This window comes from Oncorhynchus mykiss, chromosome 10, assembly GCF_057628025.1.
Source record: "Oncorhynchus mykiss isolate SJ-2025 chromosome 10, ASM5762802v1, whole genome shotgun sequence".
In the NCBI taxonomy this organism is placed as follows: Eukaryota; Metazoa; Chordata; class Actinopteri; order Salmoniformes; family Salmonidae; genus Oncorhynchus; species Oncorhynchus mykiss.
In genome coordinates, this window is record NC_143031.1 from 38455530 (window position 1) to 38470705 (window position 15176).

Genomic DNA, 15176 nt, shown 5'->3' on the forward strand with positions numbered 1-15176 from the left:
GGCCTATTTAGTGCCTTACCACCCTTATCCTACCTCATTTGCACATAGTGCAAATAAAATAAAATACAAAAGATAAAAAACTCTTGACTATATAATGCTTTCCAACTGAACTCTGAAACAGAATAACAAATGTTTGGCGAGGAGTAAACCAGACAGACTATGTTGGCAACAAATGCAGTCAATGGAATCGGTATGGTGTGGAGGGTTCATTAGGAAAAGGGGATACAACTTCATATGATATTTCAATTTTACAGGAGAAACATTTAACAAGGGACTTACAAGGACTGGAAGAAGACCAAAAGGAAACTCATAGCTAACATTGTGATTGTTCTCTTGATTACAATTTGAATCAGTCTGGATGGAGTGTCTGGGTCTGGCTGAGTTCTAAGATCTACTTACTACGACGCTGGGGTGTCCTCGCTGGGGGCTGCAGTGGGGCTCTTGTGGGGTGCAGGGTATCGGCTAGGGGGGTCAGGGGGTCTGGTTGGAGGTCTGCAGATGGCAGGCTTCTCAGCCAGAGACCTCGGTTTTATCATGCCGTCACTTTTTGCTGCAATGCAAGGAAGGAAAATCTTAGGTAAACGGTTGTAAAATGTAGATTCAAAATGAAAAAAGCTAACAATGTTTGAAAAGCCACTTTCCAATTTCTCTTCTCATTGCACATGATATGGCATCAATATCACAGACCAGCTAGGCACTGTGGTTAAGCCGCATATAAAAGTCTAGAATTCATAGTGTGTTTGTGTTGTGAGATGATATAGTAGGCTAGATTGTTCTGCTACCTTCTCTGATGACTGCAACACTTCGAGGAGGTGGTCTCCTACATTGGAAGGACTGCGCTCGGTTCACAGTGACTCCTGTCTCACCATTGACTGTTGCTGCTCTATCTGGCCTCTGACCTCCGTCTTGTAGCTTAGCGACCAGTTTGGCAACGTCAGAGTCTGAGTGTCTGTCCTGGCGGGTGGATGGCTTGGGCAGGAGGGCCTGCCTTTGAGTGTCCCTATGGAGCCGTAGAGGGGCGGTGATGGGTTTGGTCCTTTGGAGAGGTGTGGGGCTCGTTGGGGTGTCCCTGCCAAAATCCACCCCCTCTGGTCTGCTGCCATTCTGCTCATCTATGTGACAAACAGTTTCAAAACATAGTTAAATCGAAATACAAACAAAGTGCAACACATTTTCAGCATAGGCAGATTCCTGGACCACCTTCTTGTGGTGGGTTTATTGGTTAAAGAACATGCAGGTAATTCCCCACAGTGTCATAATGCAGAGGTTGCTGCTTTAGAACTGACTTTGAACTTGATATGATCATTACTTCTCCTGAGCTCCTACCGATCACGTGTAGCATACTACTTACTATACATGTGGTATGTGTGATTTAACCATGTTTAACTATTACAAACAAATGAACCACACAAACCAAGATATATTATTTTAATTAGTACTTTCATTCATTCATGCATTCTGAGTACTATGAAAGCAATGTCTAATGTGGGCATTTGGGCAGATTTATTAAATAATGGAGAAGAAAAACCAAAGCCTTTTGTGGATTAATATAGTCTGTGATCCAGAGAAGAATTATGTTTTTAGGAAAGAAGATTGCGTATAACAATTATCTATTCATCTAGGAGATTAAAAAGTAAACAGACAACTTCGGTGTACTCTTTGTCTCATCTAGAGTCATGCTGTTGGCCAGGTTTCCAGTGGTACATGCAGTATTCAAATGCTGCGATGGATTCAGACAGGTGGTAGTTACTTGTCATGCAAAGTGGAGCTGATTATTTGGTAACTCCACGCAGGAACTCAGAGAATAGCAATAAATAAAATACCACACAATGAGGGGAGGACACGTAGCAAGTGCTCCACATCTATCCATACCACAGTAAATGAAAGAACTGACTCACACAGAGACATTTAACGCAAAGTTACAAGCAAAAACTTCCATTTAGTGAGCACACAATACCTCCATCTACTTCTCTAAGTGCAGTTAACAAATAAAATGTATGGTTAAGCTTGGCTTAGGAAGAGGTCGGAGTAAGCCAACATCTAGATATGACATGACATTTTTTTATGTTTATTGGTTCCAATTCAACAAAATTGGTTTAAACTTTATAAAATATCTCACACTTTTCCCTCAAAGGGCATGCAATTAATGTAAAGATCAAACATTTAGAAATAAAAGTACATGCTGTATTCTGGCTCCCGAGTGGCGCAGCGATCTAAGGCACAGCATCTCAGTACTAGAGGCGTCACTACATACCCTGGTTCGATTCCAGGTTGTATCACAACCGGCCGTGATTGGGAGTACCATAAGGCGGCGCACAATTGGCCCAGCGTTGTCCAGGTTAGGGATTGGCCGGGGTAGGCCGTCATTGTAAATAAGAATTAGTTCTTAACTGGCTTGCCTAGTTAAATAAAGGTTATATATTTTTTTTTTATCATTCTATGCTAGCAATTCACAAGTACTTAGGATTCACACATCAGTAATACTGTGTCCAGAATAAACATCAGCCACCTACTGTATAAATCACCTTACTCATACCAACTGAACACTGTAATAATCTAAATATAATCTGCATTCGCAGGACAAGGGATGGTAATGATAATAATGGTTATGGTGATGATGAGGATGATCATGATGATTAAACCAGAGGCAAATAATTACTCTCAGTGTTCTGGAGCTGGCCACAATTAACTGCTAGGCAGATGCGGAGCGGACGCTTGGCGATGGTGATTGGTTGCCGTTTCCTTGGGGTGATCCTTGGAGGAGGCATCGGTGGAGCTGTGGAACTCTCATCTGGTGCGCTGCAGAAGATCTGTAATCACACCAGCTCATCTAAAAGGACTTACATTTAATATACATTACATTATACTTGAGAATACACATTTAATAGTATCTAGATCAGTGGTTCCTAAACTGTGAATCTTGTGCATTCTACTAATACAACTTTCAAGAGTAAGTTGAATGACCGACTCAAGCTTTCAACATATTCTTGAAAGTTGTAATAGTAGAATACACAAGGTGCAATTTCGAAAATGGGTAGTACATCAGCAGTTTTCCTCTTGTCACGTCAGGCATTGCAGACCTTTGAAAGCCATTTATAACTTGTCAGAAATGTCCAGATCAAGTAGCACATGTCAGCTGACATTTTCTTTATAGCTAGGTTGTTCCCCAATGATGGAAGGTGTTCCCCAATGATGGAAGGTGTGCCCCCCCCCCCCCCCCCAGAGAGAAAAAGTTCTTGACCACTTTGCAAGGGAGGAGCGGGTAAATTAATCTTTCAAATTCACCTTGGTATAGTCCTCAATGAGAATCTCAACAACTATGTTCTGGAACTTTATATCCAACATGGCTGCCACAGTCTCCTCTTTTGCCCTCATCAGGGTGGGGCCAAAGATCACACCCATGTTGGAGGGAGTCATCAGGTTGTCCCCACTGTTACCGCAGACACTGTCAATAGCAATCCAGACAAGTTCGTAAACAAAATTACTCTCTAAAGACATGTCCAATAGGAACAAACATCTCTCAAATAGTGGACAACTTAATGCCAGTTAATGTCAATTTATAATTGCGCAACTATCATAAATGAATGAACAGGATAGTGATGATATTGGAGGACTGGACAGGTATTTCCCAATTTAAAAGTACATTACATTTGCACTATACATAGATACAAGTTTCTAGGTCCGATACAGTAATCATCTGAACAGATGCAAGTTAACCCCTTCACTGGGCCCACGGGCAACACAACAGATATGTAATTACACCACAATAAAAGGCCTAAATAAGAATAACCCTTGTGACTGCATCAGTTAGGAGGCAAGGCACTGAGGCTGCAGCACAACAGCGGCACATCATATCAGGTTAGCTCTTACTTGACCAGGTGTTGGATCAGTAGGCTTAGCATTTCTCGATTCTTCCCTGGGAGTTTGTACGTCAGGCAGTGGATTGCACCCAGTCGATCATCTAGATTATCCGATTCTAAGAGACGAGAAATACTTTTTACATGCTCAATAATTTATATATTATCCTCAACTGAGACTGACCTAAACATCACTGCTTTTAGGGCATTTATCTGTTGCCGATTTTACACAATCCATTATGTATATATGGGGTGTTAATTAAACATGCATAGACATTGTGCATGAGCAAATAAATCAGCAAAGCCTAATCCCAGCCAAAACATTTCAGGGGTCCAGCTCCACACAGCTGCATTGTGGTGTAATGTAAAACGAGGACCTCATTCAATTGAACAATAGGTCTCCTGGGGCATGGGAGCTTGTCTCAGTTAAGAGGATTAGAGCTGGTGTACAACATACCATTACAATGATTTTACCATTTAATTATGGCATTTTCAAATACAAAATATGGAGTTTCACACACCCACTATGACACTGTGGATCCAGTCTGTGGAGAAACGGAACAGAAAAGAAAGCAGGGGACTAGAATCCCCCGCAGGAGAACTGAATAAGCTATCTGGAGGTTGGAACTTCTAATTGATTGGAAAGACCTAATAAAATAAAATGCCTTTTTTCTTTGTTATTGCTTATGTGAGGAACACACAGATGTGTGCGTGTGTACTTTTTTTCTTCCCTTTTATAGCTGTAACCCAGCCTGTAGAACTTGAGAATGAACTCACTCTGATGGAGAACAAATGCACAATGAATTAACTCTACAGAGAGCATTTGGCAAACAAGATGTGGACGTAAACAACCTGTTGCTCAGCTCCCAAAGCCAACCTTAAAAATGTAATGACTTGTACAATACAAAATGTACAGTAGTGTCAGACAAAATGTGTCCTACAAAAACATGCCCTCGCATGAGAAGGAAACGTATGTTTTATGTGCAATGAGACTATGCTAAAGATCTATAAATCTGACGTCTGTTATGATAACAGAATTCCATCAGTTTAGGGGACTGGTGCAGTTTCTTTTTAAATGTGTAAGCCATATGCAAATCAGATCATATTTTATCTTGAAGTGGGTTTCAGTAATTGTTTCCCCAATGTTGTTTTTAAGTCTGTACGTGTGAAAACACATCTTACTTGCTGCTAAGATGAGGTCCCTGTTGAGACCGTAGGTCATCAGAGGCTCTGCTAGACTCCTGTGGATGAACACACGCAATCAGGTAAACAAGTACAGTACAAATACGCTAACACTTACATCATACCCTAAAACACCCTTTTTAACCACTGCTACTCATGTGTTACTCATGCACTTTCAACATCAACAAGTGCTACTCATTCTGAATGAATGAGAGTTCACTGGCACATTTCTCTTTATCAACATTTTTTTTTCCTGATCTGAAATTAGATTTATCAGTGCAGTGTTAAGGCATGAGAGACCAAAGGCCTTGAGTAAGCTCCTTCAAACAGCTGCCTGGCCTCTTCCAAGTGTGGCAAGAAGACATGTGAGTAAATCATCATGATGGGTATTGGGGGAGGATAAAAACCTGGCCTTGAAGCCAAGAGGCCTTGTCACCGAGTACTTCAAACAGCAAACAATTATACTAGGCTCATGGAGCAGAGAAAAACCTCTCATCCTCAGCCAGCATAGATTATTAGAAAGTATCTCTAATCATTACACATAACTATTTTGAAACATACTATTTTCATATTAAACATATACAGAATATACAGTCTGGAAATGCCATAGAACTGCAAAATACAGTACATACCATACTGTGCATACTGTACACTTCACGCAATACAGAGCCGTATATAATTGTATATGGCTCTGATGTAGAAGCTGAGTGCTAATGGGCTTCAGACAAAGGATGGTGTAACACCATTCTATTGAACGTGTTGTTCCAGAGCAGCTGGCTCTTGCGTGTCACCTGCTGGATGATTTAAGAGGATGGGAACACACCTGAGATAAAACTTCATGGCACTGGTTATGGTTTTTATGTCCCAGTCACTGCTGTGGAAATCCACATCTCCTGGGCATTTCTGGTCTACAGGGAGAGGAGGGAACCGATTAAAAATAAACATGCAGAAATGGTAAAAATAAATATATAAATAAATATATAAATAAATAACTGGCAAGTTATCCACAGTAGGTTCAGCCAGTTGAAATAACTGAATGTATTGGTCTAGAGTGAATTAAACTACTTTACTAAAAGAGTTTATTTTTCTCAGATTATTTATTTATTTATATGCAACCATTTATTTTATTCCTTCATTCAAAAAGGCAAGTAAATATAACATTTCAATGTTTCCACATCATTATAGAGGGCTGAAAACATGGATAAAATATTATAAATTAAGCCTTTGCAATGGCACATTATAAATATCGAATCAATTAATTGTCATCCGCCTTAGGGGATAAATTAGAAATAAAACAATATTTACTTGGTGCTTTTTAATATTGTTTCAAATCCTGTTGTGTGTGCCATTGAAACAGGGAAATTTAACAGCTTAATAATTTTATTCTGCTTCAAAACAGCCCTTCTGTTTCTATGCATTCCTCAATTCCAACTCAATAGAGGGCACAGATGTTGACTGGGTAATTTCCTCACCAAAAAATACATTTAAAAGCTTCTGGACTTGGATGTTGCTGCCAACAGTTCTGTAGACTCCTTCTTGTGTGAGTCCTGTAAAAGAGAGCAGGAGATGGAGAGAGTGGATGGGGTTGAGGTAAAAGGAAACTAAAGGGGGAGTTTCCTCCAGAGAAATTCCAAGCAGTGGAAATGTACAGGCTGTTCCTCAGTGCAGGCCTGTCTGAACTGGAGTGAAAATGGGAACGTAGCAGACACCGCCTTGACAACGCTAGCCTACGTCCCAACCTCTTTCAAATGAATGATTTGCTTCACTGCTCCAGTGGACGGCTGGAGTTTATGTTATTATATGATCCCTGCATATTTTACCGGTTGTGAAAGATACAGGGAGCATATCATAGTCCTGGTGCCTCACCAAACTCATAATTAACAGACGGAGTGTATTTTTTACTAAATTAAAGTAGAGTATAGAAGAGCGAATTAGGGAGGGCTGAAGTGAGAAGGCCCATGGAATCTATAACGAATTTAAGCTGCTTGAGAAATAAAAACAGTTGAACGTGAGGTGCCCACACTGTTAAAAGTGTTCTGATGCCACATGTGAATAGGCTCCTTCTGGAATAATACCTTTGTTGCCTACCTGCAAGCATGATTATTAATAAGCTATGCATAGTACTGGTGCATTATTAATAGTTCCATTGATGTAAACAAAGTAAAACAGCTCATTTAGTATGGACTGAAGTACTTTACTGTAAGGAAGTTTATTATGTTGAGCTACATGCCAAAGTTATGCTCTCCTGGCTGGACGTCACATTGGAGCCAGTGTGTTTTTATTTAGTACTGGCCTTTGGTGAGAAGGTTCATTCAGGACAGCAGTGAAGCTTCAGCAGATCTCATTCCAAACACAACTCATCTCTGCCCTCTAAAGGGCAATGAGGCAAACTGACTAGACTATGACAAAACTGGCATGAAATCTGATCCGCGACATACAAAGCGAAAACACATGGTGTGTACTGGAACTTTCTGGTAACTTTACCTTTAGTTTCAACAAAGTTGATGCATTTTCTCACAAACTTGAATCCAACTTCATTCAATTCCACTGTGGAAGGCAAGTAACATTTTATAGATTTGACAAGCAGTGGCACTACATACAAATGTGTGTGTAAGGATGTTCAATGGGACGAATACATTTTAATTCACTGTATTATGCTACAGAAAAATACAAAAAATTAACACTGGTAATGGTACATACTTTCAGCTTGCTTGTGAATTGGGGAATGATAAATCTGGAATGAAAGGAACATGTAAGACCAAAAGAAACAGAAATATATGTGAAGCTTTCTGTGGCCATAAATGATCTGTATGATGCTGAATATATGCTATTATTATAAAGAGATGCTGCTTTTATAATCATATTATTGTTTATCAAAACCAAAGTAAACAGCAAGATGAGGACTATAAACATAATGCCTTCACAGTACAGAATAACTTTTGGACCAGAGGGGTTGTATGGACCCTCCAGTAGGAGGCAGCAAAGAAACTCACAGGCTCTTTTCCGTACATGGCCTCCATCCACAACTTCCTGTTGGCCTCCGAAACTGCCTGGAGTGTGACAGGTGTGTTTCTATGGATATAGGAACAAGTGTCACAGTTAGGGCATATATTGCATTTATTTGTCAACAGTTTTGTTACATGAGACCCTTAGTCCAAATAAAAATGAACTTAAATCTACATATAACTGCCAAAAAAGAGGAAACACTTGAGTATGAGGGATATAAAGTATATTGAAAGCAGGTGGTTTCCACCATCATCAACAAAAACACAACACGATGGAATTTCTCATGTAAGAACGGTGTCGCATCCCTCCAATAGAGTTCCAGACACTTGTAGAATCTATGCCAAGGCGCATTGAAGCTGTTTTGGCGGCTCGTGGTGGCCTAACACCTTATTAAGACTCTTTGTTGGTGTTTCCTTTTGGTAGTTACCTGTATTCGTCTGCCCTGATTGATCAACATTTTATGAACTGGTGTCTGACATCCCTCTGTCTGATATGAAATGTCAGTGTATGGCTTGTGTCCCTCTGCTGTGCATATTGTACAGAATGTTTTGCTTGTATACATATGAGTTCATGGTGTTCCCTTCCCCTGAAATCACTGAGTTTGCCATCTGCTTCTAGCAGGATATAGATGAGCCTGCTGCCAACTGATTGTTTGGGCTAGAATCCACTCTGTACCCACACACTCAGTGTCCTTGTAGACCACCTGTTCACCTCACTGCTCAAACTTGTTTCTCCCAAAAGGCATGTATCATCTTATATAAAGTCTACCTCATCTCGAAGTCTGAAAGTGGAGCATTTGTACTAACCTCTCGTAAGTTTCAATATCAAAGCAGAAGCGCTTGTCTATGGACTCTGTCTTTCTGCGGAAGCAGGATTTAAGCTTCAGCTCTGTGGGGCCCTGGAAGAAACAGTGTGTAGGTAAAATGTGGGGGAGAGAGGACTAGAGAGAATCTCTACATTAAAGCTTTGGAGAAAGTTAATAAAATAGTAAAAACCAAAGTTTTTTTTAGCGCATGTGCATTTAAATAATTCCATTGAGTCTGATCAAATATCAGAGATGTGACAAATAGTTGTTTTTTAGTGTCTTATACAGATTATACGACCTATTTTATGACCTACCTGTTTGGTTGCAGGTTTTGGTTCAGCAGGGACCATGACAAACAGCTTGCTGTCTTTGTGATACTTACAGTAGTACTTCACCCATGACACACCCAAGGCCCCTGAGAGAGCAGGGTGTTAGTTTATCATGTCAGGTCATGGCTTATTGAATACAACATGTTGAGAGGAATGTAGCAGGTTTACAAACTGTAGCATGCATACTTACACTTCTCCTGAGAGTACAAGTAGCCCTCAATGACTGGTTGGCTGTGCATTTTACTAATCTGGGTTGGATGCGTCATTCTCTTCATCAGCTCCTCTATCTCCTCACGAGTGCTCTCAAAGTGGTTCCGCGTCTGCAGACCACATCACAACACACTCAGACTCACGGTCATGTTTGATGGTTATTGGGAAGCCCTATGACAGCTTCCTGGAGTCCTAACTAGACCCATCACCATTACTATATCTCTCGCCTCCGGGTTTAGGCATCATCATTATTGAGTCTCACTTAACTAATGTTGTCATTAAAATCGGTAGCTACTCACATTCTGCAAGCTGAGCTGCAGCTCTTGCTTATAGGGCATGAAGTCCTGAGTCATCTCCACCGTCAGGTTGTTGAGTGTCAGGATACTGTGAAGAAATGCCAGCACCTGTTCATTGAAAACAACACAACATACAACTGATTATTAGTATATTGATAATTATTCAAAAATGGTCCTGTCACTATATTCTTATAATGGGCACATTAATTTTATAATACTTTTACAAAAAATTCTACCCCTTTTTATCCCCAATTTCGTGGTATCCAATTGTTAGTAGCTACTATCTTGTCTCATTGCTACAACTCCCGTACGGGCTCAGGAGAGACGAAGGTTGAAAGTCATGCGTCCTCCGATACACAACCCAACCAAGCCGCACTGCTTCTTAACACAGCGCGCATCCAACCCGGAAGCCAGCCGCACCAATGTGTCGGAGGAAACACTGTGCACCTGGCAACCTTGGTTAGCGCGCACTGCGCCCGGCCCACCACAGGAGTCGCTGGTGCGCGATGAGACCCTCCCTAACCCGGACGACGCAAGGCCAATTGTGCGTCGCCCCACGGACTTCCCCCGCAGCCGGTTACAACAGAGCCAGAGTCTCTGGTGGCACAGCTGGCGCTGCAGTACAGCGCCCTTAGCCACTGCGCCACCCGGGAGGCCCTGAATTTTATAATACTTAATGAAGTGAAGTGTAAGAGTTCACCTCCGTACTACAGTAGCCTTGCGTACCAGACTTCTAGACTCTCATAGCTGTTCAAAGGCTGTTCTTAACACTCACTCATACCGTACTCTAACACTGACCTATTGCTAATCTAGAATTGGGTTCAAATGAGAAATCAAAATCGATGAGATTGTGAGTAATTCTTTCCTAGTGTGCCATGTTAGACTTGCCTGTCTCAATGTGCAATGGTGTTCAGAGTTAATTATGGTTGTTCAGGATGTGTGCCACTGATCCACTGTGGCCGTAGCATATAACAGGTTTCACAGGCAGCATCTGTAGCTGTGTGTGTGTGTGTGTGTGTGTGTGTGTGTGTGTTTGTGTGTGTGTGTGTATGGATATCCATGCAGCAACACAGGGAGGTGTAAACAGGAAGAGTGGACGACAGAGAGGAAGAAAACACTCACAGGCTCCACCACATCAAACTTCTTCCTGTCCTGCACCTGCTGGATCTGGTACACATATTCCACTGACGACTCATAGAAGTTCCGCCTCTCTTTGTCCAGCAGCTCGTCAGCCTTTGGAGGGATGAAATGGTGATTACAAAAGCAGCTTGTTTCCGAATAGTCTTAATATTTGTTGTTCTTGGCTAAACTTTAAGCCGGTGAGCTTGAGCCAGTTGAGTTATCCAATTAGGGAGCATTAGAATAAAATATTCACATTTTACAAACAAAACTTTTAATCCCTTCAGAGTTCCATTAAACTATTTACAGGAAGTCTCTGTTGAGGGATTTCCACCAACCTCCTGCAGCTGAGTTTCCTTCTTCTTAGCAGACAAATGCAGATGTTTATCTAACTGAGTGTAATATTTTTCACTCTCTTTCTCAAACTTCTTCCTTCTTTCCTAAAAGACAGACAGAAGTTTATTCAATAAATTACACAGTAATTCAACAAAACATTAGAAATGTTTTTCAGTGTGAGACTTCATCATGTGTCAACAAGAATAATAGCAATATCATAATGTCATAATCGTAACAGTTTGTACATGCACATGTTGCTCCACACAGCCATAATTGGCCTTGATCAGTTGAGATCATTGTTTCCCAAACCTCTCCCGGGAGACTACAAAACAGTCCACAGTGTTGTTCTCGCCCTGCTCTGAACCCTCACACACCTGATTCAACTAATCAAGGGGCTCTATTTTTGTCTGGCACTAAGGTGGTGCAAGTGTCAAAACATAAGTTAGCTGGCAATTACAGCATGTAAAAACTGGCACTCTGGCATTTTCCAACCCTTGCGCCAGTATCAGCCCGCTTGCACTGAGGTGAAAGGAGTGGCAATATTTGAGGTGTGTCCTTAAAAACTAGTGCAAAAGTGACAATTTCATTCAGTATAAATAGGGAGATTTGACTCACCAAAAGTAGGTCTTAGCGTTAAAGCGTTTGGTTATTTAATATCCATGACGCATAGTGCCCAAATGCTCATGGAACAACAGAAATGTGCTCTTTGTGCCCGTGTACATATGAATGAAGGCAGTTTTTTTTCTTCTGCCCAATGCATTCACCAGTACCCAATACTATCAATAAAAGGTTTGGCTCGTGAGACCACTTTGAAATAAATCTTAATCACCAAAGCTTTATTAAAAAATAAAGTTTGGGAGCAGCAAAACAGTAAGCGAGCATCCCCTTTTTATCTACAATAGGACAGAATAATTTGAGTAATTTTGGAGGATCACGTCTTTGGTAACTAGACAAGAGGCACTCTTTGGAATTGGGGATGGATACAAGCAAAATGGAGTATCCAGGTAGGCCTACTGTATGTGAATAACGCAAAAGCATGCCAGTAAAAGCCTCACAAGATGACCATTTAGACACCTTTTATGATAGGCTACTTGGCTAATGCATAGGCCAGAAAGACAGCAGACACATTGCTGTTTAACCAGCTTTCGTTATAGTAGGGTAAGGGTAGCCTACTGAGGGCTTGTTTTTTAATCTAATGAAAATAACTTAGATGTTTCTAAATACAGCACGTGTGTCACCGTCATCGTCTCATCTCTCATTCCATGATAGGCATATGTACATGTAGCCTATGTGAGGCGCGTTCACACTGCACCTTAGCCCAGGGCTAAGGGAGATTTTAGCCTGGTGCTGAGCGAGTGTTCACACTTGCACATTCTAAAGTAGGCAAGCACCAACCTTAGCCCAGGGATAGCTGGCCCTGCTCCTGAGCAAGGTTAGCGCTGACTTTTCAGGGCTAGCCCAAGAAACATGGTTCCAAAATAGCCCGTGTGAAATGGGCTCAAGAACAACGCATGTAATTTTCTGGGTAACAATTAAGTACTTTATTGTAATAGAGTTCCATTAAAATGGGCACGTGTGTCACCGTCATCGTCTCATCTCTCATTCCATGAGAGGCATATGTACATGTAGCCTACGTGAGGCGCGTTCACACTGCACCTTAGCCCAGGGCTAAGGGAGATTTTAGCCTGGTGCTGAGCGAGTGTTCACACTTGCACATTCTAAAATAGGCAAGCACCAACCTTAGCCCAGGGATAGTTGGCCCTGCTCCTGAGCAAGGTTAGCGCTGACTTTTCAGGGCTAGCCCAAGAAACATGGTTCCAAAATAGCCCGTGTGAAATGGGCTCAAGAACAACGCATGTAATTTTCTGGGTAACAATTAAGTACTTTATTGTAATAGAGTTCCATTAAAATGGGCAAAACTAGCTTTTTAGCAATTTTTAAAAAAATGTCTCAAGAAAGAATTTAGCTAGGACTGTCTCTGGGACCTATCTGAATGGGGAAGGGAAAAATGAAAACTAGCTGTTATTGGCAGAGAGGTTTGGAACTCTTTGCTGCTATTGGTCTATTGGCCAATTTTCAGGTTGGTCATATCACCATGGACAGCCAAAATGCCACACCCATGCAAGCCTGCTGGTTAGAAGGTCCTGTGTAGATTGTGTTTCCAAACAGCAACTATTAGGCAATAACACTGATCAAATTGATCAAAAGAAAAAAATGAATTTTGACTGCATTGGGCCTTTAATAAACAGATGAGGACACAAATATTCCGTGCCCCTAGATGAATTGGAGTTGATGACAATGCAAAGGCAGTCAATAACATACACAACTTGAGACAACCACATGCAGTATTAATCCTTGGAACAAGTTGATTGGCCAGTGAATGGTCAAGCCCTCGTCCCACAACTCCCACCTACAACTTATATATTAATCAAAACCCAGCCTTTTCGCGGCACCGTCACCTATTGTGCCCATAATTCCTGCTGGGAAATTAGCACAAATATTTCTGACACACCCTCGGACCTATAGCGCTACCATCAGCGCTAAGATTTACCGTTGCGTTAGTTTGTTAAAATAGAAGGTTTGGGCGTTGAGTATTAGTTGATTAGATGAATCAGGTCTGTTAGTGCAGGGCTATAACAAAAATGTGGGCTGTCTGGACATCCTCAAAGACAGAGGTGGGAAACTCTGGTGTAGATAGTACTGCCAACACGCTTGGAAGGCCTAGCATTTGTTTGAGCTAGCTTCTCAGCTGAGGTCATCTGCAGTTGATTACAGATGCCAAAGCACTACAGTCCACAACCTATGTTGGACTAGACCATAGCTTCCTTGGCAAAGGGAAGAGAGTCACACAAATATTTAGTTGGATAAAGAGAATCAACCACTTCTTAAAATCAATGTCCATGTATTTAGTACAAATGCTGAGACTAATGTGTGTTAGATAGATCTGGACACACTACATAATTTCAACGTGGATAATTTGGTCGAGACGTTGATCAATGGGATTACAAATTATATTCACCCTCTCAAAAAGACAGTTCAATGTCCTATGTGTTATCACTATGCTTTCAACTATCTAAAAGCACAACCAAATTCCCATGGAAAACAATGTCTGATATTTGGATTCGTTGTCACCCAAACATTTAAAAGCCCAGCAAATTTCAAATGGGAATAAAATATCAGACATTTTGTTTTGTTAGACAACAGATTAATGTGACATCACTGTGATTCATCTAATAGCAGAACCAAATGACTGGGATTGCAGTTGAGATTACATTAAAAGTACATGGCGCAAGTGATCAATGCCATTTGAGATTCAGCGCAGATTATTATAGCAATGGTGAAGATCTCCACAGACCTGTGATGACTTAAGAATGTGATCTTGAACATAGTTTATATGATTACATAAGACCTTTATAGTTTTAGTAAGCTCAACATGTGGCCACAGATGTGTTAACTTGTTTTAAGGGAGAATATTACATTCCTTTGTAAAATAGCCTAAATTAAGGAAACTATTTACTGCATTACAAAGGTAATATAAAATTGTGTTTGGTTGACAATGCAACCAAATATCAATATTTAAAGGAGGAGATATATCTACTACTTGGATATTTCCATCTGAGCCACAGGCTTAATCACATTATTTTACTTTTGGTTGAGTGTGAGATGTGAATCCAATATCATTTGTTAACTTGTCAACAAGTTAGTAGGTTATTTATTGGATTTCAAAAGTGACAGTGTGTTTGGTTGTCAACACAACCAAATATAAACATTTGAAGGAGATGTATCTTATGCTTGTGTAGTTCCATCTGTGCCACTGACTTTAAATGCACTATAAATAAAGTGTGATGAGTTAGTCCTATACTTACAGTGAGCTCAAAAAGTATTGGGATAGTGACAGATTTGAGTTTTGGCTCTGTACTCCAGCACATTGGATTTGAAATGATACAATGACTACGAGATTAAAGTGCAGGCTGTCAGCTTTAATTTTAGGGTATTTTCATCCATATCGGGTGAACTGTTAAGAAATTACAGCACT

The 15176-nt window shown here is 40.8% G+C and overlaps 1 protein-coding gene across 2 annotated transcripts in view; it reads right to left on the reverse strand.

Annotated features, from left to right (window-relative positions):
* LOC110533838 (oligophrenin-1) overlaps positions 1–15176 on the reverse strand; it is a 37727-nt gene that overhangs the window by 15796 nt on the left and 6755 nt on the right. The window contains exons 5-21 of one of the 2 annotated variants that reach the window (XR_016483699.1): positions 11143–11244; positions 10808–10918; positions 9689–9793; positions 9370–9499; positions 9165–9265; positions 8852–8943; positions 8033–8111; positions 7740–7773; positions 7524–7586; positions 6512–6586; positions 5863–5947; positions 5040–5098; positions 3871–3976; positions 3286–3445; positions 2255–2810; positions 783–1112; positions 400–550 (exon numbers count right to left, since the gene is read on the reverse strand). Coding sequence is in view for 1 of the 2 variants with exons in the window: in XM_021618378.3 (XP_021474053.3) it covers positions 400–550; positions 783–1112; positions 2660–2810; positions 3286–3445; positions 3871–3976; positions 5040–5098; positions 5863–5947; positions 6512–6586; positions 7524–7586; positions 7740–7773; positions 8033–8111; positions 8852–8943; positions 9165–9265; positions 9370–9499; positions 9689–9793; positions 10808–10918; positions 11143–11244 (1934 nt within the window). In the remaining variant the exon portion in view is untranslated. The remainder of the gene's footprint in view (positions 1–399; positions 551–782; positions 1113–2254; positions 2811–3285; positions 3446–3870; positions 3977–5039; positions 5099–5862; positions 5948–6511; positions 6587–7523; positions 7587–7739; positions 7774–8032; positions 8112–8851; positions 8944–9164; positions 9266–9369; positions 9500–9688; positions 9794–10807; positions 10919–11142; positions 11245–15176) is intronic. The other variant, XM_021618378.3, reaches the window with a different exon arrangement.